Consider the following 27,839-nt stretch of genomic DNA (forward strand, 5'->3'; position numbering starts at 1 on the left):
GCCCTGTACACGGCGTATATTATATCCTGGAGGACTACAAGTCCCAGCATGCCCTGCACACGGCGTATATTATATGCCGGAGGACTACAAGTCCCGGCATGCCCTGTACACGGCGTATATTATATCCTGGAGGACTACAAGTCCTAGCATGCCCTGTACACAGAGTATATTATATTCTGGAGGACTACAAGTCCCAGCATGCCCTGTACACAGTGTATATTATATTCTGGAGGACTACAAGTCCCAGCATGCCCTGTACACGGCGTATATTATATTGTGGAGGACTACAAGTCCCAGCATGCCCTGTACACAGCGTATATTATATTGTGGAGGACTACAAGTCCCAGCATTCCCTGTACACAGTGTATATTATATTCTGGAGGACTACAAGTCCCAGCATGCCCTGTACACAGTGTATATTATATTCTGGAGGACTACAAGTCCCAGCATGCCCTGTACACGGCGTATATTATATTGTGGAGGACTACAAGTCCCAGCATGCCCTGTACACAGCGTATATTATATTGTGGAGGACTACAAGTCCCAGCATTCCCTGCACACAGAGTATATTATATAACGGAAGACTACAAGTCCCGGCATGCCCTGTACACGGCGTATATTATATCCTGGAGGACTACAAGTCCTAGCATGCCCTGTACACAGCGTATATTATATCCTGGAGGACTACAAGTCCCAGCATGCCCTGTACACAGTGTATATTATATTCTGGAGGACTACAAGTCCCGGCATGCCCTGTACACAGTGTATATTATATTCTGGAGGACTACAAGTCCCGGCATGCCCTGTACACAGTGTATATTATATTCTGGAGGACTACAAGTCCCGGCATGCCCTGCACACGGTGTATATTATATTCTGGAGGACTACAAGTCCCGGCATGCCCTGCACACGGCGTATATTATATCCTGGAGGACTACAAGTCCCAGCATGCCCTGTACACAGCGTATATTATATCCTGGAGGACTACAAGTCCCAGCATGCCCTGTACACAGTGTATATTATATTCTGGAGGACTACAAGTCCCAGCATGCCCTGTACACAGTGTATATTATATTCTGGAGGACTACAAGTCCCGGCATGCCCTGTACACAGTGTATATTATATTCTGGAGGACTACAAGTCCCGGCATGCCCTGTACACAGTGTATATTATATTCTGGAGGACTACAAGTCCCGGCATGCCCTGTACACAGTGTATATTATATTCTGGAGGACTACAAGTCCCAGCATGCCCTGTACACAGTGTATATTATATTCTGGAGGACTACAAGTCCCAGCATGCCCTGTGCACAGAGTATATCCTGGAGGACTACGCACTGCGCAAAAATGCAAAATATATATTTTTTCTTTAGTGCAGCACAGAGGACATACGGCAGATGGCATGGACATGTGTGGGGATGTGTTGGGGCCACGTTGGGGTTGCATTGGGACCATGTTGGGGCAACGTTGAGGTTGCATTTAGGCTGTGTTGGGGGCACATTGGGGTTGCATTGGGACTGTGTTGGGGCCACATTGGGGTTGCATTGGGACCATGTTGGGGCCGTATTAGGGCCACGTTGGGGTTGCATTGGGGCCATATTGGGGTTTTGTTGGGGTTGCATTGGGGCCGTGTTGGGGCTGTTTTGGGGTTGCAATGGGGCCGCTTTGGCACTGCGTTTGGGCAGCTGTGCCCTTGACCAATGCAGCCCAGCAGAGCTGATGTGAATGAGCCCCCAAATATGTCTGAATAATTACATTGTAACATTTCATGTCTTCTATATCTGCATGGAGTTCCCCTTTAATCTGACACCCCAGTATCTGTGCGGAGTTCCCCTTTAATCTCCCCCCCCGGTATCTGCGTAGAGTTCCCCTTTAATTGCCCCCCCCGGTATCTGCGTGGAGTTCCCCTTTAATCTGCCCCCCCGGAGTCTCAGCGCTGGCCATGTGACGGAGCCGGCTTCCCGATTTAGACCCTCAGATGAGCGCCGTGTCTGGCTATGGGCTGTGACGACGCCACTCGCGGTGTAGGGTTACCGAAGCTCAGGAGGTGGCCCCGGGGACGTTGGTGTCCCTGATCCGTCACCAGTCCTGATCCGTCACCGGTCCTGATCCGTCACCAGTCCTGATCCGTCACCGGTCCTGATCCGTCACCGGTCCTGATCCGTCACCGGTCCTGATCCGTCACCAGTCCTGATCCGTCACCAATCCTAATCCGTCACCAATCCTGATCCGTCACCGGTCCTGATCCGTCACCGGTCCTGATCCGTCACCGGTCCTGATCCGTCACCAGTCCTGATCCGTCACCAATCCTGATCCGTCACCAATCCTGATCCGTCACCGGTCCTGATCCGTCACCGGTCCTGATCCGTCACCGGTCCTGGTCCGTCACCGGTCCTGGTCCGTCACCGGTCCTGGTCCATCACCGGTCCTGATCCGTCACCAGTCCTGATCCGTCACCAATCCTAATCCGTCACCAATCCTGATCCGTCACCGGTCCTGATCCGTCACCAGTCCTGATCCGTCACCAATCCTAATCCGTCACCAATCCTGATCCGTCACCGGTCCTGATCCGTCACCGGTCCTGATCCGTCACCAGTCCTGATCCGTCACCGGTCCTGATCCGTCACCGGTCCTGATCCGTCACCGGTCCTGATCCGTCACCAATCCTAATCCGTCACCAATCCTGATCCGTCACCGGTCCTGGCCGGACGCAGCCATCGCCTCCAGCGCCACATGGCATGGACGGGGGGATCGCTCGGGCACGCAGGTTAGCCAGTCATGTGACTGGTATTTAAGTCGATGTCCCGGATGCCGGGTGTCATTCTCAGTATCTGTCCCCATTCTGGATGTATGGACTCTGCACAGTCCCACTTCTCCTGTCCCGAATGCCGGGTGTCATTCTCGGTATCTGTCCCCATTCTGGATTGGGACAGATACTGAGACATTAAAAAAAGAAAAATGTTTTCCTCTTCATTAAATACATTATTTTGCACCCACTGATGTCATACTCACTGAGTCTCTGCGCTTCTCTATGCAATGCAGGCAGATCATGGCTGGTGGGAGGGTGCTGTACAGCTTTCTGAGAACATCCCAGCGCCCCTTCCTCAGTACTCCCCTTGAGAGCCCTCAGTTCTGAGGAAATCAGTGGGAGGAGTTTTGCAAATATTGAAACACCCTGAAGGGTCAGTGTCAGACTGGAGGAGTGGGCGTTCCCAGGCACATTAGGTAACGCCCACATGTGATGCTGCTGTCCCCATGAGTGGAAGAGCTGAAATCCAAGGGTGGTGGGCCAGGGCTGGGGAGGAAAGAGCTAGATGATGCTGGGCATCCCTCAGCCAGGAAATGAGGCGGAGCTCTGACTGGCTGCAGCTTCTAATGCACATTGTGAGACGCTCCCAGTGTGTGGTGACATCAGAGGAAGACGTTTCATTCCAGGGGAGGAGCTGGTACACCTGTGCTAGACTGAAGGGGAGGAGCCGGTACACCTGTGCTAGACGGAAGGGGAGGAGCCGGTACACCTGTGCTAGACGGAAGGGGAGGAGCCGGTACACCTGTGCTAGACGGAAGGGGAGGTGCCAGTACACCTGTGCTAGACAGAAGGGGAGGTGCCGGTACACCTGTGCTAGACTGAAGGGGAGGAGCCGGTACACCTGTGCTAGACGGAAGGGGAGGAGCCGGTACACCTGTGCTAGACTGGAGGGGAGGTGCCAGTACACCTGTGCTAGACGGAAGGGGAGGTGCCGGTACACCTGTGCTAGACTGAAGGGGAGGAGCCGGTACACCTGTGCTAGACTGGAGGGGAGGAGCCGGTACACCTGTGCAAGACTGGAGGGGAGGAGCTGGTACACCTGTGCTAGACTGGAGGGGAGGAGCCGGTACACCTGTGCAAGACTGGAGGGGAGGAGCCGATACACCTCTGCAAGACTGAAGGGGAGGAGCCGCTACACCTGTGCAAGACTGAAGGGGAGGAGCCGGTACACCTGTGCAAGCCTGAAGGGGAGGGGCCAGTACAGCTGTGCAAGATTGGAGGGGAGGAGCCAGTACACCTGTGCAAAACTGAAGGGGAGGAGCCGGTACAGATGGAGGTTCAGTTTAAGTTGCCTCAACAATGTTCCTAGTGGGGCCACTCCACGGGTTTCTCTACCAAACCAAGGGCCCCTCTGCCCACCCATTGGCCCCTTGGTAGCTGCTAAGGTCGCCGTCACTCCACTGAATAAATCAGATCAGGAAGCTGGAATGTAGGATTGCCGGCTCTGTGGACAAGTCTCATCGTCTCCCCGGAGAGCAACACGCCTGGAATCCTCATCTCCTCCCCCCTCTGGGGGGGACATGGCATGTTCACCGGAGTTCATGGCTGGTGACATGTTTCAGATGAGGAATCCAAAAACACACCGGGGAACTCGGATGGTGGGAACCCCTCATAATGGACACGGCAGGTGTACAGACCAAGGAACTCGGCGCAGGGATGGTGGGAACCCCTCATAATGGGCACAGCGGGCGTACAGACCCGGGAACTCAGCACAGGGATGGCGAGAACCCCTCATAATGGGCACAGCGGGTGTACAGACCCGGGAACTCAGCACAGAGATGGTGGGAACCCCTCATAATGGGCACGGCGGGTGTACAGACCTGGGAACTCAACATAGAGATCTCGCCAAACAAACTTTAAGTCCTGAAATATCAGTTCTGGGTGGACTGGCCCCTCCCTATCCCCCAGGCTGTGATTTGAGAAGTCTAGCAGTGTGCAGCCAATCACGATGAGACTTCCTGTTCGGTGCAGCTCTGTGTTTGGTGTCATCCAGGTGAAGGTGTCGCAGCGATGAACACACACAGAAGGATCTGCAGGTGAGTTGGGTGTCCTTCTGACCACCTTCTCATCACCTTCCTATCTCCTTCTGACCACCTTCCTACCTTCTCATCTCCTTCTGACCACCTTCCTACCTTCTCATCTCCTTCTGACCACCTTCCTACCTTCTCATCTCCTTCTGACCACCTTCCTACCTCCTTCTGACCACCTTCCTACCTTCTCATCTCCTTCTGACCACCTTCCTACCTCCTTCTGACCACCTTCCTACCTTCTCATCTCCTTCTGACCACCTTCCTACCTCCTTCTGACCACCTTCCTACCTCCTTCTGCCCACCTTCCTACCTTCCCACCTCTTTCTGACCACCTTCCTACCTCCTTCTGCCCACCTTCCTACCTTCCCACCTCTTTCTGCCCACCTTCCTACCTTCTCATCTCCAGAGGTCTGGTCGGCTCCCTGAATCCATCCAAACATTTGTGTTCCTCATCTGCCGTGTAGATCCCAATCCAGCCTCTCCATCTGGGGGGGGGGGGGGGGCAGCAGGGAGCGGTCTTCTGTAATCAGCTTCAGTCTGGTTGGGAAATTCTCTAGGAACACAAAACATGTTTCTCAGCCCCGAAGGAAGCTGCAGTTAGCCTGCTTGTGTCTCCAGAACAGTCATGATGAGGGCTGGGCTGAGGGGTAGGCAGAAGAGGCGGCTGCCTTGGGTGCTCCAGCAGGAAGGGCGGTACAAAAAGGGCAGTAAGGTATGGCTCATTCGGTGGGGCGTCACACTTTGGGTGCCAAAGGACCTTGTCCAGCAACTCAGGACAATTGACCCTTGGAGCTACACTGGCCAATTTAGGCTTCGTTTACGCCTCTCTGGTGTGCTTAGGCTACAGCTAACCGCAGATTCGGAAATACAAATACAAAAGGTGTAAATGGGCCCTTAACGCCCCCCAAAAATTGAGGAGCAATTATGACCTGGGAGGGGAGGGCAGTGAGAGGAAGCAGTGAGTGCAGCTATATCATAGTAGGGTGTAGGTGGGGGGCACAAGGAGCTCCCGGTGATGTGCCCCCTGGGGGTGGTGTCCCAGGGTGTGCCAAAAAAACACAGATAAAGGGTTCAAGTTCATCAAGGCCTACCCTGATGTTGGGGAGAAGATCTGTGGCCTTCAGGTCTTTTTCTTCCTCCCAACCGGGGGTCTTTCTTCGGGAGAGCCCTCACCAAGTACTTGGAGTTCCAGCTTCGGGGGTCCCTTGGGGTCCACATGTCTTTGGCCTAGGTAGACCATTGTCTCAGGAATTCTGCACCCTGGGGAGGCTCAGGAATTGAGGCCCTTCCTCTTCGGAGGTTCGTCCTATTGTGTACCCTTCATAATTTTTGTGTGCCATGATTTCACTCTTAACTCTTTTATGGGTTGGGTGAAGGTATTCAGACTGGCCCTGTAAGTCTTCATGGAGGACATATGGCCTTATGGTGAGGTTCTCCCACTCCCATGGGGTCTCCCTTCAAGGGAGCCCCACCTAGTACTTTGGGGGCCTGGCTTCGGCAGGCCTCCCGAAGAATGGGATCTGCTTGGTTTCAGACGGGTAGACCATTGGCGCCCATTCCCCGTCAAGAGTCTTGTGCCCTTGAGGATCAGATCTAGGGTCCTTCCTCGTTGCAGGTTGGTCCTGTATTGTACCCTTTGTGCCCTTTTTTTTTTTTTTGTGCTGTGATTTCACAGCTCAATTTTTGTTCTTGTCTACAGGGTTCAACTAAGCACAGCATTGCGAAATTCTATAGCAAAAAAAAAAAATTAGTAGGGTGTAGGTCTTCAGACTTACCTTGAAAGTCTTCGTGGAGGACATGCGGCCTTATGGTGAGGTTCTCCCACTCCCATGGGGTCTCCCTTCAGGGGAGCCCCACCTAGTACTTCGGTGGACTTTGATTCGGCAGACCTCCCGAAGAATAGGGTCTGTCTGGTTTCAGATGGGTAGACCATTGACACCCATTCTCCGTCAAGAGTCTTGTGCCCTTGAGAAGCCCCACCTAGTACTTTGGTGGTAGGCTTACTTTGCTTTGGTAGGCCTCCCCGAAGAATGTCTGCCTGGTTTAGAACAGGTAGACCATTGGTGCCCATTCTCCGTCATGAGCCTTGTGCCCTTGAGAAGCCCCACCTAGTACTTCGGTGGTAGGCCTACTTTGCTTTGGTAGGCCTCCCCGAAGAATAATGTCTGCCTGGTTTAGAACAGGTAGACCATTGGTGCCCATTCCCCGTCAAGAGTTTTGTGCCCTTGAGAAGCCCCACCTAGTACTTTGGTGGTAGGCCTACTTTGCTTTGGTAGGCCTCCCCGAAGAATAATGTCTGCCTGGTTTAGAACAGGTAGACCATTGGTGCCCATTCCCCGTCAAGAGTTTTGTGCCCTTGAGAAGCCCCACCTAGTACTTTGGTGGTAGGCCTACTTTGCTTTGGTAGGCCTCCCCGAAGAATAATGTCTGCCTGGTTTAGAACAGGTAGACCATTGGTGCCCATTCCCCGTCAAGAGTTTTGTGCCCTTGAGAAGCCCCACCTAGTACTTTGGCGGTAGGCCTACTTTGCTTTGGTAGGCCTCCCCAAAGAATAGCGTCTGCCTGGTTTCGAACTGGTAGACCATTGGTGCTCATTCACCGTCAAGAGTCTTGTGCCCTGGAGGATCCTTCTTCTTCGGAGGTGAACCAGGTGATACTCCCGCTTTTACCAAAAGACCCGACCTGCCGCCAAATTTTTGTTTTCGGGGGTTATCCTTGACACATCATGCAGAACTTGTTCCCACGTATGTTAGCATGTTGGTCCACAGACCTATCCATACCTACGTTTATTGTATGCAGATGTTTACCCAGGGTGTTGGTTATGGGTTGTATACCTTTCTATATATATCTTGTATGGTCCCTATAGTTGTATACAATGTTTTCTGGATTTATGGTGACCACCTGACCAGCACAGGGTGTCATCTGAGATCTTTACTAGCTGGTTAACCACTTAAAGTGGAGCTCCACCCAAAAGTTCTGCTTTCAGGCCTCCTCCCCATCTCCTGAACGGAGATTTTGGGGAGGAGCTGGTACCCGATTTTTGACAGATACCCACTCCCACTTCTTCTCCGACCACCTAGGTCAGTGGTCTCCAAATTGGATGTGGCCCTTTGCTTGCCTTTATTTGGCCCTTGAAGCATTATATAGGGTCTCCTAGAAGAACCCTAGGGCTCCGCGGAACCCTGTACTGAGAATGCCTACAAATAGCTTTTATCAGGAAAATACTTGATGACGGCCACTAGGTGGAGCTGATGATCATAGGAAATAATATCTGGCCCTTGAAGCATTATCTAGGGACCCCTAGAAGAACCTCCACGGAACCCTGCTCTGAGAATGCCTATAAATAGTGGTTATCAGGAAAATACGTGATGGCGACCACTAGGTGGAGCTGATGATCATAGGAAATAATATACTTCTTTACTATGATCGCCAGCTCCATCTAGTGGCCATAATGCGTTATTTACCTGAACCACTCTATTCTTTATGAATGAATAACATTTGACCTGCAGAGGCAATAGCCTAACAGAACATTGGGCCCCCCTCCATCCTTGCAGTGATGTCACTGACTCTGCCAAGTGGTGCTGGACCTGGCACTGGTTACCCACAGGTCTAGGAACCCCCTAGCCACCCCACAGAACCCCTTTTTGAGAATGGTTTATCAGGAAAATATCACATAATGACCACTAGATGGAGCTGATTCAAAAAATACTTATTTACTATGATCTCCAGCGCCATCTAGTGGCCATATTGAGTTATTTACCTGTACCTCTCCTTTAGGAACGAATAACATTCGACCTGGAGAGAGAATGGCCAAATAATATTCAATTTTTGCCCCCAAGTCACACAGAAGGAATTTTTTTTAAATGCTTCCCTATGTGTGCAGTCTATAGTGTATAGCTGTGTGATCTTTGAGATTTTTTTTTTTTTTTTTTTATTCGATATATTTTTACATTTTTTTTTTTTCATACATTTTATATTTTTACATTTTTTATCTTACATATTTTTATTTACAGGTGAAACTCAAAAAATGAGAATATGGTGCAAAAGTTCATTTATTTCAGTGCAGCAACTGAAAAGGTGAAACTAATATATGAGATAGACTCATTCCATGCAAAGCAAGATAGTTCAATCATCATTGTGATGATTATGGCTTACAGCTCATGAAAACCCCAAATCCACAATCTCAGAAAATGAGAATATTGTGAAAAGGTGGAATAATCTCGGCTCAAAGTGTCCCACTCTAATCAGCTCATTCAGCCATAACACCTGCAAAGGGTTCTTGAGCCTTTAAATGGTCTCTCAGTCTGGTTCAGTAGGAATCCCAATCATGGGAAAGACTGCTGACCTGACACCATCACTGACACCCTCCATAAGGAGGGAAAGCCTCAAAAGGGAGTTGCAGAAGAAGTTGGATGTTCCCAAAGTGCTGCATCAAAGCACATTAATAGAAAGTTATGTGGAAGGGAAAAGTGTGGAAGAAAAAGGTGCACAAGCAGCAGGGATGACCGCAGCCTGGAGAGGATTGTCAGGAAAAGGCCATTTAAAAGTGTTGGGGACTTTCACAAGGAGTGGACTGAGGCTGGAGTCAGTGCATCAAGAGCCACCACATACAGACGGATCCTGGACATGGGCTTCAAATGTCGTATTCCTCTTGTCAAGCCGCTCCTGAACAACAAACAACGTCAGAAGCGTCTTACCTGGGCTAAAGAAAAACAGACCTGGTCTGCTGCTCAGTGGTCCAAAGTCCTCTTTTCTGATGAGAGCGACTTTTCTCATTTGGAAACCAAGGACCCCGAGTATGGAGGAAGAATGGAGAGGCCCAAGGACCCCGAGTATGGAGGAAGAATGGAGAGGCCCAAGGACCCCGAGTGTGGAGGCAGAATGGAGAGGCCCAAGGACCCCGAGTGTGGAGGCAGAATGGAGAGGCCCAAGGACCCCTAGTGTGGAGGAAGAATGGAGAGGCCCAAGGACCCCGAGTGTGGAGGCAGAATGGAGAGGCCCAAGGACCCCGAGTGTGGAGGCAGAATGGAGAGGCCCAAGGACCCCGAGTGTGGAGGAAGAATGGAGAGGCACAAGGACCCCGAGTATGGAGGAAGAATGGAGAGGCACACACTGCAAGTCCAGTGTGAAGTTTCCACAGTCGGTGTTGATTTGGGGAGCCATGTCATCTGCTGGTGTTGGTCCACTGTGCTTCATGAAGTCCAGGGTCACCGCAGCCGTCTACCAGGAGATTTTGGAGCACTTCATGCTTCCTTCCGCAGACCAGCTTTATGGGGACACTGACTTCATTTTCCAGCAGGACTTGGCTCCGCCCACACTGCCAAAAGCACCAAAACCTGGTTCAATGACCGTGGGATTCCTGTGCTTGATTGGCCAGCAAACTCACCTGACCTGAACTCCATAGAGAATCTATGGGGCATTGCCAAGAGAAAGATGAGAGACATGAGAGCGAACAATGCAGAAGAGCTGAAGGCCGCTATGGAAGCATCCTGGTCTTCCATAACACCTCAGCAGTGCCACAGGCTGATAGCTTCCATGCCACGCCGCATTGAGGCAGTAATTGCTGCAAAAGGGGCCCCAACCAAGTACTGAGTACATATGCAGCTTCTACTTCTCAGAGGTGCGATATTGTTCTATGTACAATCCGTGTTTTATTGATTGCATGGAATATTCTCATTTTCTGAGATTGTGGATTTGGGGTTTTCATGAGCTGTAAGCCATAATCATCACAATGATGACAAATCACGGCTGGAACTATCTTTCTTTGCATGGAATGAGTCTCATATATTAGTGTCACCTTTTAAGTTGCTGCACTGAAATCAATGAATGAATGAATGAATGAATGCACCAAATTCTCATTTTTCGCCTTTCACCTGTATTGTGAAGTAGATGTGACTATTTCTCTGACACAATATTTGGATTTATTCTCAGAAGTGTAGATTTTTTTTGTCTTTCGGAGGGGAATGTCGGGTGTGCGTTTTTTGTCTTTTTTTTTTGTTTCTCGCATGCTCCAGCGACGCGGGTTCCATTGTGTTGCGTTATTTATAGACTGGCGTTTGGGGATATTCTGCTCCCTTGCCCAGTTTCTGACTTTTCCGTGACTTTTGGTATTCTGGCTGAACTGGAGGTGCGGTGCGATGAGCGAAGTCCTCTCCCTGCCGCGCCCCTCTCGACCTCGGTGGGGTGTACTGTAACCTCAGACCTCTGTCCTGCGGAGGGAGGCTTCCTTGGAGGTCCGCACAGTGAGCCGACCTATCCCTGTACAGAGAATCCACCCTAAACTGATAGAGCAGAATTCCTGGAGTCATGCTTCCTACTAAATGGCGATGTGTGCGGGAGAAGAGCGCATGGGGGAGGCCAGGCCAGGGGCTGAGCCACCGATTCCCGGTGACAACCTATATATACTAACTTTAGGTGGAGCTTTACATCTACTTTTTTTTTTTTTTATATAGGTTGGCATCCTTTTATGCACTGCAGCACTGGGGCTGGGAGTCCAGTATCTTCCCCACCGCACAGTCTGCATGGAGTTTGTGTATTCCCTTCATATTTTGAGTATCTGAGTCTCCTCCCACAAAAGAAAATGCTGACTGCGCCTAAAATTAGCACTAAACCTTGTATATAATTGAAGTGGGACATTAGAGTGTAAGCTCCTCCGGTACAGAGACTGGTATGACTGTGGGGGAGGGGACATTAGAGTGTAAGCTCCTCTGGTATAGAGACTGATGTGACTGGGGGGGAGGGGACATTAGAGTGTAAGCTCCTCCAGTACAGAGACTGATATGACTTTGGGGGAGGGGACATTAGAGTGTAAGCTCCTCCGGTACAGAGACTGATGTGACTGTGGGGGAGGGGACATTAGAGTGTAAGCTCCTCTGTACAGAGACTGATGGGACCGTGGGGGAGGGGACATTGGAGTGTAAGCTCCTCCGGTACAGAGACTGGTATCACTGTGGGGGAGGGGACATTAGAGCGTAAGCTCCTCCGGTGCAGAGACTGATGGGACTGTGGGGGAGGGGACATTAGAGCGTAAGCTCCTCCGGTGCAGAGACTGATGGGACTGTGGGGGAGGGGACATTAGAGCGTAAGCTCCTCCAGTGCAGAGACTGATGGGACTGTGGGGCAGGGGACATTAGAGTGTAAGCTCCTCTGGTACAGAGACTGATGTGATTATGGGGGAGGGGACATTAGAGTGTAAGCTCCTCTAGTACAGAGACTGATGTGATGTGTACAGCGCTACAGACTATGCCAGAGATACATCATGTAAAAAGGTGTATTAAAAAAAAAACTGTTTAGGATTTTTCAGAACCAGCATCCACCAATCACAGCGCCTTTCCTCCTCCCATCCACCATAACCTCTGACCTATTGCTGTTCAGTATTTGTTTTGTAACTGCTGATTGACATTCACACCAATAAATCAGGAAGATGCTTCTTTGTATCTCCTGTAGGCGGCGCTGTTGTAGTATAATGGGATTGGTAGTGTGTGGCTACAGAGTACATAGAGACACATTGTACATAACATATGGCAGGTGGTTACATTGTTGTCACCCATCAGATGGGATCAGATAACTTCCTTCTACCAACCCTATAAATAAACAAACTGCAGATAATGACCAGAATTACAGAGGTGGGACTGTGCAGAGTCCATACACACAGAATAGGGACCGGTACAGAGAATGACACCCGGCATCCAGGAAAGGAGAAGTGGGACTGTGCAGAGTACATACACAGAATAAGGACAGATACCGAGAATGACACCCAGCATCCAGGACAGGGGAAGTGGGACTGTGCGGAGTCCATACATACAGAATAGGGACCGATACCGAGAATGACACCCGGCATCCGGGACAGGAGAAATGGGACTGTGCAGAGTACATACATACAGAATAGGGACCGATACCGAGAATGACACCCGGCATCCGGGACAGGAGAAGTGGGACTGTGCGGAGTCCATACATACAGAATGGGGACAGATACCGAGAATGACACCCGGCATCCAGGACAGGGGAAGTGGGACTGTGCGGAGTCCATACATACAGAATGGGGACAGATACCGAGATTGACTGACATACAGAATTTTCGGTTTGGGAGGAGGTGGTGGAATTTCGGGCGGAGTCCCCTGTGTGTAGACATGGGGTGAATCATTGGCACACTTTACTAATTATTGTTATTGATTGAGTCATGTAGCCGGGTCATGAGGAAGCGTGTCCCGGCATCTGGTAGTGCCGGGTGGATTGGTGGAGTTGTGGTTGGATGTTGGGTGGAGCGGTGAAGGTCGGGATCTGGTTGGATGTTGGGTGGAGCGGTGAAGGTCGGGATCTGGTTGGATGTTGGGTGGAGCGGTGAAGGTCGGGATCTGGTTGGATGTTGGGTGGAGCGGTGCAGTCTCGGTTTCTGTACGGTGAGGTGCGGAGGAGATCTCAGGCTGTCGTTGGGATATTTTTAGGTTCTGCTGTAAATGTGAGCGAAGCCGGCCACCTGTCGCTGGGATTGTCTGCCGTCTCTGCGCAGGAAGCCGGGTATATGTGGGGTGAGGGGTATCCAGGGCTGGGGGCTGATCCCAGGCAGGGGGAAAGTGCTTAGTACATATCCATGTGTTTCAGGTTCAGCCGCAGGAGAGATGGATTCTGCAGAGAGCTCCAGATTTAACTTCCATGCACTAGGTACTGTATCCCCCCCCTTCCCCTCCCCCGCATTAACACCCCAAATGTGCTGCTTGCTAACACCCTGATTTTGCTGCATGATTTCTGTGATTATATGCTGCTATGTACCTGAGTGTGACCCCCCCCCCCACCCTACACCCCAAATATATCCCTGTGTACCTGAGAGTGACACCTGTACCCCAAATATATCCCTTTGTGTTTGTGACCCCTGAACCCTAAATATGTCCCTGTGTACCTCTGTGACCCCTGAACCCTAAATATATCCCTGTGTATGAATGTGACCCCTGAACCCTAAATATATCCCTGTGTATGAATGTGACCCCTGAACCCTAAATATATCCGTTAAAGCCCTATATATATCCCTATGTGCCTCAATGTACCCCTAAATATATCAGTGTACCTGTGTGACCCCTGAACCCTAAATATATCTGTGTGACCCCTGTACCCCAAATATATCCCTGTGTACCCGAGAGTGACACCTGTACCCCAAATATATCCCTTTGTGTGTTTGTGACCCCTGAACCCTAAATATATCTGTGTGACCCCTGTACCCTATATATATATATATATATATATATATATATATATATATCCCTGTGTATATGAGTGTAACCCCTGAACCCTAAATATATCTGTGTGACCCCTATACCCTATACATATATCCCTTTGTGCCTCAGTGTAACCCCTACATATATATCCCTGTGTATCTGAGTGTGACCCCTGAACCCTATATATATCCCTGTGTACCTGTGTGACCCCTGAACCCCAAATATATCCCTGTGTATGAGTGTGACCTATGTACCCTATATATTCCTGTGTGCCTCATTGTGACCCTTGAACCCCAAATATATCCCTGTGTACCTGAGAGTGACACCTTTACCCCAAATATATCCCTGTGTGTGCTTGTGACCCCTGAACCCTAAATATATCCCTGTGTATGAGTGTGACCCCTGAACCCTAAATATATCCGTGTGACCCCTATACCCTATATATATATCCCTGTGTGCCTCAGTGTAACCCCTGAACCCTAAATATATCCCTGTGTACCTGTGTGACACCTGTAGCCTAATGTGTGCTTCATTGTGACCCCTAAATATATCACTGTGTACCTGTGACCCCCTGAACCCTAAATGTATTTCTGTGTACCTGAGTGTGACCCCTGAACCAAAAAATGTGTACCTGTGTGTACCCTGCACCCCAAATACATCCCTGTGCATCGGAGTGTGACCCTTGTACCCTAAATATATCTGAGTGTGACCCCTGAACTCTGATTTACCGGTCCTTTGTGTTGTGTGTCTCCTTGCCCCCTAAATATATCTTGTGACCCCTTTGTACCCCGAGTGCAGTGCGTGACACCCCCCCCCCCCCATATATTGCTGTGTAATATGCCTGATGGGTCGGGATGGCGGCGGCGGCTCCTCTGTGATTCTCATTATTTGGTGATCTGTGATTTGGTCTTTTCAGATGTCCCCGTCACTGGGGGGCCCCAGGAGGAGGAGGATGACGACCAAGGCGAATTCTTTGATTTTGACAGCGAGGGGGAAGGAGATGATTCCGGGGCCCGTAAAGGGTTAAAGGGCAGACTGTCCTCCTCCAGCAGCATCCAAGAGAAGAGCCAGGAGCCCCCCTCCCCCAGCGCAGGTACCTCAATCACCTGTCCTCTATATACTATGTCATTGAGTCCCACAGCCGGTTTCACCCAAGGGGTCCCCAGTGTTACATTGTCCTGGGGGCCATGGGACTCCAGTCCTGAGTACAGCAGACAGGCCAGGATTTCAGATTTCCCCCCCAGTGGACACAGCTGTGCTGTTCATTCATCTGGGGAGCTGATTGCATCACCTGGGCTGGAATAGGCCAGAAAACCTGACTTGCTGGGGTAGTGGAGGACTGGACCCGAGGCTTCGGAGTATGTATTGTTATATTTTTATAGTTCATCTCAGGGGCGGACTGACAACTCATGGGGCCCCCGGGCAATAGGGGATCATGGGGCCCCTGTGTCCTTGCCCAAACTCAAAAAAGCCTATGAAAAAGGTACCAGGGGCATCTCATGAGGCCCCCTACTGACCCCGGGCCCTCGGGCAGTGTCTGAGTTCCCAAATGGTTAGTCCGCCCCTGGTTCATCTTCTTTCTTTTTTTTTTCTTTTCTTTTTTTTTCTTTTCTTTTTTTTTCTTTCCTTTTTTTTTCTTTCCTTTTTTTTCTTTCCTTTTTTTTTCTTTCCTTTTTTTTCTTTCTTTTTTTTCTCTTTCTTTTTTTTCTTTCTTTTTTTTTCTTTCTCTTTTTTTTCTTTCTTTTTTTTCTTTTTTTTTCTTTTCCTTTTTTTTCCTTTTCCTTTTTTTTCTTTTTCCTTTTTTTTTTCTTTTTCTTTTTCTTCTGTCTATCATCTTGAAATAAATTCCTATTCAGAACAGCAACTAAAGGCTTGTATGGAGTTGCTTAGACATTTCTGTACTTAAAACCGGTCCCATAGTATCCTGGAACTTCATGTATATCCGTTTTGGGTGGAGCTGGGCGTGTCAGACCCTCTGCCAGAGATATCCTAGAAATCGGCTCGGTTACATTATCACACATTCACAGATGATGCGTTTTTTGGCCAGATATTCTCGTCCATTTTTTCAGTTGTGTTGCCCTTTAAAAGAATGCAGAATCTGGAGCCCCCCACCCCCCGCCCCGGTCTGAGGGGCTAGGTTCACATTTGTGTGGGTTGGGAACGCTTGTGAAATCACACGTGTTCCTGACACGCAGAGTACATGCCTGCAGATGAGCGCCGTTCTGGGACTTTCCCGTGTTTCTCATGGGTACAGAAACCCATTCAAGTGACCGTGAGCACAAACCGGCTGTACAAGTGGGGAATGTTACTTATCGATAGGAAACCTGAGCCCCCCCCTCGTATCTGAGGTGCTCCCCCAATCACACCACAGCACCCCCCCCCTTGTTCATATCAAACATCCCTCATCACATCAGAACCCCCCATTCGTATCAGTGGTCCCCCCTCAATCACACTACAGGTCCCGCTTCATATTAGAGGCGACCGCTTCCCCCTCCCCATTCCAATTTACACCACAGGCCCCCCCTTCACATCAGAGGTCCCCCCCAATCACACCACAGCCCCCCCCCCGTTCATATCAAACATCCCTCATCAGAACCCCCCATTCGTATCAGTGGTCCCCCCTCAATCACACTACAGGTCCCGCTTCATATTAGAGGTGACCGCTTCCCCCTCCCCATTCCAATTTACACTACAGGCCCCCCTTCACATCAGAGGTCCCCCCCTATCACACCACAGCCCCCCCCGTTCATATCAAACATCCCTCATCACATCAGAACCCCTCATTCATATCAGAGGTCCCCCCTCAATCACACTACAGGTCCCGCTTCATATTAGAGGCGCCTGCTTCCCCCTCCCCATTCCAATTTACACCACAGGCCCCCCTTCACATCAGACACCCCCCCTTTCCCCTCCCCATTCCAATCACACAACAGGCATCCGTTTACATCAGCGATCCCCCTTAGTCACACTACAGGTCCCCCTTCATATCAGAGTTGCTCTCTCCATCCCCCCCCCCATTCCCAATCACACCACAGGCCCCCCTGAATCACACTACAGATCCCGCTTCATATCAGAGTTGCCCCCCCCATTCCCAATCACGCCACAGGCCCCCCTTTGCATCAGAGGACCCCCACAATCACACTACAGGTCCCCCTTCATATCAGAGTTGCCCCCCCCCCCCATTCCCAATCACACCAAAGTCCTCCCCCTTGCATATCAGAAGTCCCCCTTCAGATCAGAGGTTCCCCCTCATCCCAATTATACCACAGGTCCCCCTTCACATCAGAGGTGATCCCCCTCAATCACACTGCAGACCCCCCCCCCACATATCAGAAGTGTCCCCCTCAATCACACCACAGCCCCCCTTCATATCAGAGGTGACCCCCTCAATCACAACAGGTCCCCCTTATATCAGAGGTGCCCCTCCATACCCAGTCACACCAATGCCCCCCCTTCTTATCAAAGGTGGACCCCTCAATCAGACTACAGGTCCTCCTGCATATCAGAGATGCCCCCCCATTCTCAATCACACTAAAGGCCCCCCCTTTATATCAGAGGTGACACCCCCCCCTCAATCACACCACAGACCCCCCCTTAACATCAGAGGTGCCCCCCTATCGCACTACAGGCCCCCTGCATATCGGAGACAATCCCAAAATACTGCGTTCAACATTTAAAAAAAGCCTTCTGATATTTTGTCTATTTATATGATTTCCTATGATTGTCAGCGCCATCTACTGGCCTCGATGCAGTATTTTCCCCAATTGAGGTATTTCGGGAACAAATGCCGCATTGTGGCCACTAGGTGTCAAATGTCAGAGTGAGTAAAAAAAAAAAAAAAAACCTCTCTATTTGGAACATTCAGATATTCGCCCAGATGACAACGATCGCCGTGCATCATACACGGGTCAGTGTGATCGTTACGTAGAAATATCCAAACTTCCATTAGACAGGCGGCTGGATTCAGCATTTAGAATATTTGCTGCGGTTGGACTTCCGACATTCCACAAATGACTGAGATCACTGTTTTTCCTGCAAGTTCATATATTTCCGTGCGACAGTCACCCGACGCATGGACGGTGCGTGGCGGCTTTGCGTCAATTGCTGGGAATATGTATGAGAGGAACAAACACTCTGCTAATGGGAAGAAAAGTCTCTTCTAACCTGACTGCACATTGGAATGGCACCCAGGGGTGTCCCTAGGGTTGGTGTCACCCGGGACGATAACACTTGGTGTCACCCCTCCAACGAGCCCCGCAGAATGGACCGGATCTGCGGATTGAGCAGAATGGACCGGATCTGCGGATTGAGCAGGATGGATCGGACTCTGATCCATTATGTTCCCCAATCCGCAGATCTGATCCATCTTTACAACTTACCTTTTCGTGGAGCGGGTCCGGTGTCACCCCGTATAGGTTGCATGCCGACGATCCCCGCAGGATGGATCGGATCTGCAGATTGAGCATAATGGACCGGAGTCCTATCCATTATGCTCCCCAATCCGCAGATCCGATCCATCTTTACAACTTACCTTTTCGTGGAGCGGGTCCGGTGTCACCCCGTATAGGTTGCATGCCGACGATCCCCGCAGGATGGATCGGATCTGCAGATTGAGCATAATGGACCGGAGTCCTATCCATTATGCTCCCCAATCCGCAGATCCGATCCATCAGAGGTGTCCCTAGGCGGGTGTGGGGGGTGCTCCCTGCACGGGGTGACACCTACCATACGGGGTGACACCGGACCCGCTCCACAAAAAGGTAAGTTGTAAAGAAAGCCGACGATTCCCCGCAGGACATTGGGATTGCTGGGACTTATAGTTCTGTGTTGCCTGTGTGCTGCTATGTGGACATCGGAACTTTTGGAACTTGTAGTTCTGTATTGGTTGCATGGTCCTATCTGGACACTGGGACTGCTGGCTGCATGCTGCTATCGGAAGACTAGATGGAGAATGAAAAAAGCAGATTAGAGCTGCTGGGACTTGTAGTTCTGTACTGGCTGTGTGTGCATTGGACACTGGGACTGCTGGGACTTGTGGTTCTGTATTGGCTGCATGCTGCTCTCTGGACACTGGGACTGCTGGGACTTGTAGTTCTGTATTGGCTGCATGCTGCTATATGAACACTAGGACTGCTGGCTGCGTGTTGATCCCTGGAAATTGGGACTGCTGGGACTTGTAGTTCCATAATGACTGCTTGTAGCTCTGCATTGTCTGCATGCTGCTGTCTCAACACTAGAACTGCTGGGACTCATATTTCAGCATTGGCTCTGTGTTTGAGATGCTATCTGGACACGAGGACTGCTGAGACTTGTAGTTCTGTATTGGCTGCGTGCTGCTATCTGGGTACTGGGACTGCTGGGACTTGTAGTTCTGTATTGGCTGCATGATGCTATCTGCATACTGGGACTGCTGGGACTTGTAGTTCTGTATTGGCTGCATGATGCTATCTGGACACGAGGACTGCTGAGACTTGTAGTTCTGTATTGGCTGCGTGCTGCTATCTGGGTACTGGGACTGCTGGGACTTGTAGTTCTGTATTGGCTGCATGATGCTATCTGGACACTGGGACTGCTGGGACTTGTAGTTCTGTATTGGCTGCATGATGCTATCTGGACACTGGGACTGCTGGGACTTGTAGTTCTGTATTGGTTGCGTGCTGCTATCTAGACACCGGGACTGCTGGGACTTGTAGTTCTGTATTGGCTGCGTGTTGCTATCTGTTTACCGGGACTGCTGGGACTTGTAGTTCTGTATTGGCTGCGTGTTGCTATCTGGGTACCGGGACTGCTGGGACTTGTAGTTCTGTATTGGCTGCGTGTTGCTATCTGGGTACCGGGACTGCTGGGACTTGTAGTTCTGTATTGGCTGCATGTTGCTATCTGGGTACTGGGACTGCTGGGACTTGTAGTTCTGTATTGGCTGCGTGCTGCTATCTGGGTACCGGGACTGCTGGGACTTGTAGTTCTGTATTGGCTGCGTGTTGCTATCTGGGTACCGGGACTGCTGGGACTTGTAGTTCTGTATTGGCTGCGTGTTGCTATCTGGGTACCGGGACTGCTGGGACTTGTAGTTCTGTATTGGCTGCATGCTGCTATCTGGGTACTGGGACTGCTGGGACTTGTAGTTCTGTATTGGCTGCGTGCTGCTATCTGGGTACCGGGACTGCTGGGACTTGTAGTTCTGTATTGGCTGCATGCTGCTATCTGGGTACCGGGACTGCTGGGACTTGTAGTTCTGTGTTGGTTGCATGCTGCTATCTGGACACTGGGACTGCTGGGACTTGTAGTTCTGCATTGTAACAGAGCGCACATCAGAGGATGGAACGCACACACATGTCTGGGGACGTCGCGTCGCACGCAGCACCACGGGGGTGACCTCATGGTCATGTGACTCCCGAGTCCCACCACACAATGGGTGCCATTGATGAGACTGGAGAATGTTGTATGTGTGCGGCTGTGAATTGGGGCCTGACCTCGTCTTCTGTATACCGGCTCCGCTCTACGGCTGTATACGGCTCTATAAAAAGTATCCCCCCCCCCCCCCCCCGAGGTTGTATTGTTTTATTGTCATAGAGCATTGAATCACCACATACCCTGACAAGGGATCTCACTTTCATGATCAACAGAAACAGCCTCTTATATGTAGAGACAGACTAATATATACAGAGACACTGTAGATGTGGAGGGAAAAAAAGGGGGCTGGAGATACAAAAAAAAAAAAAAAATTAATAATAAAAAAATTTTTTATAGCTAGATTATTTATTTATATAATATTAAAACCTTTTCCTTCACCTCAACTCAATAAATCAAACCAAAAATTAAATGAAAGTCCCAAAAAATAAATAATAAATATATATATATATATATATATATATATATATATATATATATATATATATATATATATATATATATATATATATATATATACATATATATACATTTTTTTTTTTTTGAGACTTTAATATAATTTTTGGTTTGATTGAGTTGAGGTGAAGGAAAAGGTTTTATTATCGATATATATATCTAGCTGTAAAAAAAATTAATCCTTTTTTTTTTTTTTTTTTATATGGGGCAGATAAAGGTTGGAACCTCTGTCTTGTGTTGCCTGTGCCCCTGCTGAGATGTCTGACCCCCTCCCTAATTCTCCTGTTGTCACCATAGAAAATTGGACAATCCAACATTTTTACATTTGTCACCTAAACAGGAAGAGGGGGGAAATCTTCCAGTGGGGACACCTGTTCAGTGACATCACCTCACTTCCTGTTTCAAAGCCATCAAGAAAAACCATTGTCGGGAGAAAATCGATGTATGATTGTCTCGTCTCTATAAATTGTATTGGCAGCAGGGGCGGACTGACAACTCATGGGGCCCCCCGGGCAATAGGGGATCATGGGGCCCCTGCGTCCTTGTCCACACTTAAACCACACCCAAAAACGCCTATGAAAGGTACCAGGGGCATCTCATGGGGCCCCCTACTGACCTCGGGCCCTCAGGCGGTGCCCTAGTTCCCAAATGGTCAGTCCGCCCCTGGTTGGCAGCAGAAGTTTGTATTATCTCGTGTAGCTCCTGTTTGATGAATTTTATGAAACGCCATTTTTATTTACAGAATTGTTGGAAAATTGGATTTTTTTCATATTTATTCCTTTTTTCTTTTATAGAGCCAGTTCCCCCGGCCCGACCGTCAAGGTAAGCGCAGTGCATTGTATACTGGAAGTTTGAATTTTTAATTAAATTGCCTCTTGGGGTTCATTTACAATGGCGCAATCAGTGGCTATCCCGCGGTTGACAGGCGGCTGGGAAATGATATGTTACATACAGGGGCGGACTGACAACTCATGGGGCCCCCGGGCAATAGGGGATCATGGGGCCCCTGTGTCCTCGCCCAAACTCAAAAAAGCCTATGAAAAAGGTACCAGGGGCATCTCATGGGGCCCCCTACTGACCCCGGGCCCTCGGGCAGTGCCCGAGTTTCCAAATGGTCAGTCTGGTTACATAGTTATTCTGGCTGAAAAAAGACAAAAGTCCATCCAGTTAAAAAAAAAAAAAAAGTTATAATCCTACACCCACAGTGGATCCAGAGGAAGGCAAAAAAAAACCAGCAAAGCACGATCCAATTTGGTCCTGCTGGGAAAAAATTCCTTCCTGATCCCCCGAGAGGCAATCGGATATTCCCTGGATCACCTTTCCCTATAAATGTTATATCCAGTTATATTCTGTGTATCCAAGAAAGAATCCAGGACTTTCCTACAGCAATCCACTGAGCTGGCCACAACCAACTCTGGAGGGAGTCTATTCCACATTCTCACAGCTCTTACTGTGAAGAACCCTTTCCGTGTTTGGAGATTACATTTCTTTTCCTCCAGTCGTTTCAACACTGAAAAATCCCGCAGCGCTGTGCCACAAGGGCAGTTGCAGTGTGGTTCTGTTCACTTGAATGGGTTGTATCTGCCCGCCAAAAATGTTGGGTGGGGGGTATCATTTTTGCCGCCATCACAGCATACAGACATCCCCCCCTCGGACCCTGTGTTGAGGCTAAAGAGAGGTGCTCAGAGAGTGGTAAAACCAGGGACAGATTGACAACTCATGGGGCCCCCGGGCAACAGGGGATGATGGGGCCCCTGTGTTCTTGCCCACACTCAAAGCACACCCAAAAAAGCCTATAAAAGGTACCAGGGGCTTTTCATGGGGCCCCCTACTGACCCCGGGCCCTCGGGCAATGCCCTAGTGCTCAAATGGTCAGTCCGCCCCTGGGTAAAACTGTGGCTCAGCTGCCTATTTTACTGCCCAACCTCCTTCCCCCGGTTGTATAATAGACATATGCGTTTCGATTGCGTTTGATTTTCAGAGATTCGGATGTATCCGAACGGGCATAGTAACAATGTCAACCAATCCGAAGAAAAATTCATAATGAAAATATAACAAATGCATCCGTTTAGTATGGATGACGTCACATTAATGCGATATTCGCTCGGGCGCCGCGGGAGAAGTGAATTCAATTTTCTCATTTTGTTCGATGATTCGGATAAATAATGGATCTCAGTTTTGTACGATTTGTTAATTCGGATGCACGTGGCGCCAGGTGAAAGTCCAATCGGCTCGTGCCATTTTTCTTCGCGGGTGGGACTAGCGTCTGAAAATATCGAATAATATATTTTAATATAAAGAAATCTTCCGAAAAGACTGCAAATTTTATTTTTTTTTTAAATCCACCCGAACCAACGAATATATGAATTGAATCCCGAAAACGAATCTGTTCAAAATTGCGAATACGATGGAACGAAATTCTTCAATTTAAAAATTGCATCCGAAATGGAAATTTCCAGAGTGCGCACTTCTATTGTACATCTAGGATTTGATACAAATGTATCTGTTGGCTTAAGAATGGTTACAGAATTATTATATTTCTAATTGTTACATTGTTTATGTCTAGTAGTCTCCTGAGCTCTCATTTGGATACTGTTGGCTGTTTTATTTGTATGTTTTTATTGTTTGTTTCAGTATTTTATGTGATAATATAGTCCATGCTTTTCTCACTACCTTTTTATGATCACTTTTTTTTTTTTGTGATTCTAGATATTTTTTAAAAAAAATGATCTTGTGTTCATCTACAGTATATTTGACACTTCACATGTATATAGATATCCAAATATGTGATCATAAAAATTATATACCCACCAACCATAGCGCTCACAAAGTATAATCCGTAAATATAAATAATAATGATATTATTACTCCACCACCAAAAACAAATATGTGAAAAAAAACCTTTAAATTAACCATTTGACACCCGGCCTATGGCCAAATGGCGTCCGTAAAAATGTAATCGCTTTCCGGGAGGCCGCCATAGGGTGTCCTCCCGCACATGCGCAATTTGCGCGCTTGCAGAGTCCTCCCGCACATGCGCAATTTGCGCGCTTGCAGAGCCGCGCAGCGGCGCGATCTGTCACCGGCCGTGTACCTCGGACACGGCCGATGACTGACAGATCTGAGTACCGGCCCCCCGTTGCTGGTACCATGTGACCTGCTGTGACCAATCACAGCAGGTCACATGACAGTTGTATACAATGGATGGCTTCATTCATGCCAGCCACTAATGTCTAGCTGTGAATGGTCACAGCTAATCACATGTACATGTCATGTGATTAGCTGTGGCCAAATCACAGCTAAGCACAAAAAAAAAAAAAAACCCTGAATGAATCGATGTCATTCAGGTAATTCTTTGCTATAAGCAAATTGTGTAAAAAAAGAAAAAAAAAAAAAAAATACTGATCACTTCCCCAAAGTAGTACAATGTTACTATGGTAACATTGTACTACTTTGGACATAGTGAAATATGAAAAGAAAATCTTAAAAAAAAAGAAAAAAAATATATATATACATTTTTTATTTTTTTTTCCACACGGTCACCAGTCAGTGTCCCTGATCACCGCCATGCCAGTTATATGATGACGCTGTACTGCACTGGTGACAGTATGTAAAAAAAAAAAAATAGTGAAAATAATTTTATTTTTTCATTTTCCGAAAAATTATGACAAAAAAAATACAATTTATGAAGTACGTCGGACTGTCTACTTTGCAAAAAGGGATCATTTGGGGGATATCTGTACTCTCCTGACATTTGGGGGATATCTGTACTGTCCTGACATTTGGGGGATATCTGTACCATCCTGACATTTGGGGGATATCTGTACCGTCCTGACATTTGGGGGATATCTGTACCGTCCTGACATTTGGGGGATATCTGTACCGTCCTGACATTTGGGGGATATCTGTCCCGTCCTGACATTTGGGGGATATCTGTCCCGTCCTGACATTTGGGGGATATCTGTCCCGTCCTGACATTTGGGGGATATCTGTACCGTCCTGACATTTGGGGGATATCTGTACCGTCCTGACATTTGGGGGATATCTGTACCGTCCTGACATTTGGGGGATATCTGTACCGTCCTGACATTTGGGGGATATCTGTACTGTTCTGACATTCTTGGACCTCAAGAAATTAGATTGGCCGTCAGTACTTCAGGATCGATCATTATTCAGATCTATCCCATAGTTTGTGAACTCTATAACTTTCCTACAGACTAAATATCACATCCTAATTTGGGTTATTGTCACCAAAGACATGTAGTAGAATACATCTCGGACTAAATTTATGAAGAACAATTATTTATTTGCAAACTTTTATAACAGAAACAAAGAAAAACGTGTTTTTTTTTTTCTAAATTTTCGGTCTGTTTTGTTAATTTAGAAAAAAATAAAAACCCCAGCGGTGATTAAATACCACCAAAAGAAATCTCTAGTTGTGTGAAGAAAATGATAAAATTTTAGTTTGGGTACAATGTTGTATGACCGCGCAATTGTCGTTCAAAGTGTGAGAGCGCTGAAACCTGAAAACTGGCCTGGGCTGGAAGGGGGTAGAAGTGCCCGGTATGGAAATGGTTAAATAGATTTGATACAAATGTATCTGTTGGCTTAAGAATGGTTACAGAATGATTACATTTCTAATTGTTACATTGTTTGTCTAGTAATCTGAGTTCTCATTTGGATACCGTTGGCTGTTTTATTTATTTGTTTTTGTTTGTTTCTGTATTTTATGTGGTAATTAATTTTGGTTAAACATAGTCTGTGCTTTTCTCACTACCTTTTTTTTATGATCACCTTTTTTTGTGATTTTATAGATTTTTAAAAAATGATCTTGCGTTCATGTACAGTATACATTTACATGTACAGTATATAGATATATTTGTATATTTATTTTGAAGCTTTTGATAAAAGCCCTAAAAACACATAGCATGGGAGTCAAACTGGCGGCTCTCCAGCTGTTGCCAAACTACAAGTCCCATGAGGCATTGCAAGATTGACAGTTACAAGCATGACTCCCAAAAAACAGAGGCATGATGGGACTTGTAGTTTGGCAACAGCTGGAGGGCCGCCAGTTTGACACCCCCTGATCTGGAGGAACCCTGGTTGAGAAACCTTGGTGTAGATGATTCCATAAATACAATTCTATCCTTGAAATTTATACAGGAAGGAATTTGCTCATTGCTTAAGGAACCCCTAGCAACCTCTGGAGGAACCCTAGGGTTCCATGGACTCAACCGGCAGCTTGACACCCCCGAGTCATAGGGGATTATTTACTAAAACTGGAGGGTGCAAAATCAAAATTTGGTGCAGCGCTGCATAGAAACCAATCTGCTTCCAGGTTTTATTGCCAAAACTGAAGGTGGAAGCTGATTGGCTGCACCAGATTTGAGTGCACCAGTTTTAGTAAATCTACCCCATTGAGGATCGGTGCACACTGCTGCGACCCCCAAAGTCGAATGTGCATTGCGACTTGCTTGCCGCTTCAATGCGACTTTCATGAGTTGCCACTTTGACTTAAAAAAAAAAACAAAACAAAAACCTCCTGAAGTTGCAGGCAGAATCGCAAAGATACATAAGACAAAGATACCTTGCGACTATTGTGATTTTTTTTTTTTTTTTTTTTTTCTTTTTTGATTTTTTTGATTTTTTTTTTTACATTGCGTCCATGGTACTCATGTCTCACCGAAGGCGCAAAAGTAGTGCAGGAACTTTTTTTTTGTCAATTGAAATTACCATGTTTTTACTTGTCTTGTGACTTTGTGTCTCGGGCCGCAGCAAGTTTCAGCAGTATGAATGTTCTGTGGGGTTTTTTTTCAAATCATTAAGGCGTCATGCACACGGCGGTGAGAGGGCCGTACGGAGTCCAGAGTCTTTGTACAGACTTGTTCCAGGTTGGTGATCCAGAACTAGAGGCAAGCAAATGACAGCTTATGCATGACAGGTGCACTTTTGAATGTCTGTTAAGGAAGACGTGGATTTAGGTACAGCAACCAAACAATAGAGCGCTACCCTAATAATAAAATAATACAATGTGGCAAAAACAAAGTGACACATATATATTTATATATGTGTATGTATGTGTGTGTGTGTGTGTGTGTGTGTGTGTGTGTGTGTGTGTGTGTGTATATATATATATATATATATATATATATATATATATATATATATGACAAAAAAAAAATCAGTGGATTGATCCTCTCTGGGGATCTCAATATAAAAAGTGACATATAATAAATATATATGTATTATATGTCACTTTTTATATTGAGATCCCCAGAGAGGATCAATCCACTGATTTTTTTTTTTTGTCATATATATATATATATATATATATATATATATATATATATATATATATATATATATATATATATATATATATATATATATATATATATATATATATATGTGTTAAAAATATTAGCTGTCAGACATCACTAACCGGATCAATCACTGTTTTTGGTGGAAATGATATTTCTACATGGCAGATAATTTCCTAGCAGGTGTAGCAGAGTCATAGAAATCCAACAGACCCGACAGTCATGACATGCATGCTGCTGATTCTGTGTCATTGAATCACTCATTGAAAGGGGCGTGTTCACAATAATAGCCGTGTGGAGTTCTATTAGTGAGGTCATTCATTCTTTGATAAACAGGTGGCAATGATTGCCCTTATTTAAGGAAGGAAGGCAGCAAATGTTGGACATGCTGGTTACAGTGCATTTCTCTCTGAAATTCTGAGGAAAATGGGTCGTTCCAGACATTGTTCAGAAGAACAGCGTACCTTGATTAAAATGTTGATTGGAGGGGAAAACATATAACATTCTAATTGTCACACACACATATATATATATATTTTTGTCACTTTGTTTTTGCCATATTGTATTTTATTATTAGGGTAGTGCTTCATCATTTTGGTTTTGTT

General features: G+C 47.5%; 1 protein-coding gene across 5 annotated transcripts in view; it reads left to right on the forward strand.

Moving 5' to 3' along the window:
* LOC149428632 (rho guanine nucleotide exchange factor 10-like protein) overlaps nucleotides 1–27,839 on the forward strand; it is a 66,934-nt gene that overhangs the window by 4,067 nt on the left and 35,028 nt on the right. The window contains exons 1-4 of one of the 5 annotated variants that reach the window (XM_089667175.1): nucleotides 2,707–2,766; nucleotides 13,440–13,499; nucleotides 14,964–15,140; nucleotides 21,709–21,736. In XM_089667175.1, the coding sequence (XP_089523301.1) occupies nucleotides 2,733–2,766; nucleotides 13,440–13,499; nucleotides 14,964–15,140; nucleotides 21,709–21,736 (299 nt within the window). In that variant the 5' untranslated portion in view covers nucleotides 2,707–2,732. Of the gene's footprint in view, nucleotides 1–2,706; nucleotides 2,767–4,779; nucleotides 4,845–13,276; nucleotides 13,356–13,439; nucleotides 13,500–14,963; nucleotides 15,141–21,708; nucleotides 21,737–27,839 lie in introns of those variants that run through there. The other 4 variants (XM_089667179.1, XM_089667178.1, XM_089667177.1 and 1 more) reach the window with 4 other exon arrangements.

The sequence above is a fragment of the Staurois parvus genome, unplaced genomic scaffold, assembly GCF_062004578.1.
Source record: "Staurois parvus isolate SC_StPar_1 unplaced genomic scaffold, SC_StPar_1.0 ptg003077l, whole genome shotgun sequence".
In the NCBI taxonomy this organism is placed as follows: domain Eukaryota; kingdom Metazoa; phylum Chordata; class Amphibia; order Anura; family Ranidae; genus Staurois; species Staurois parvus.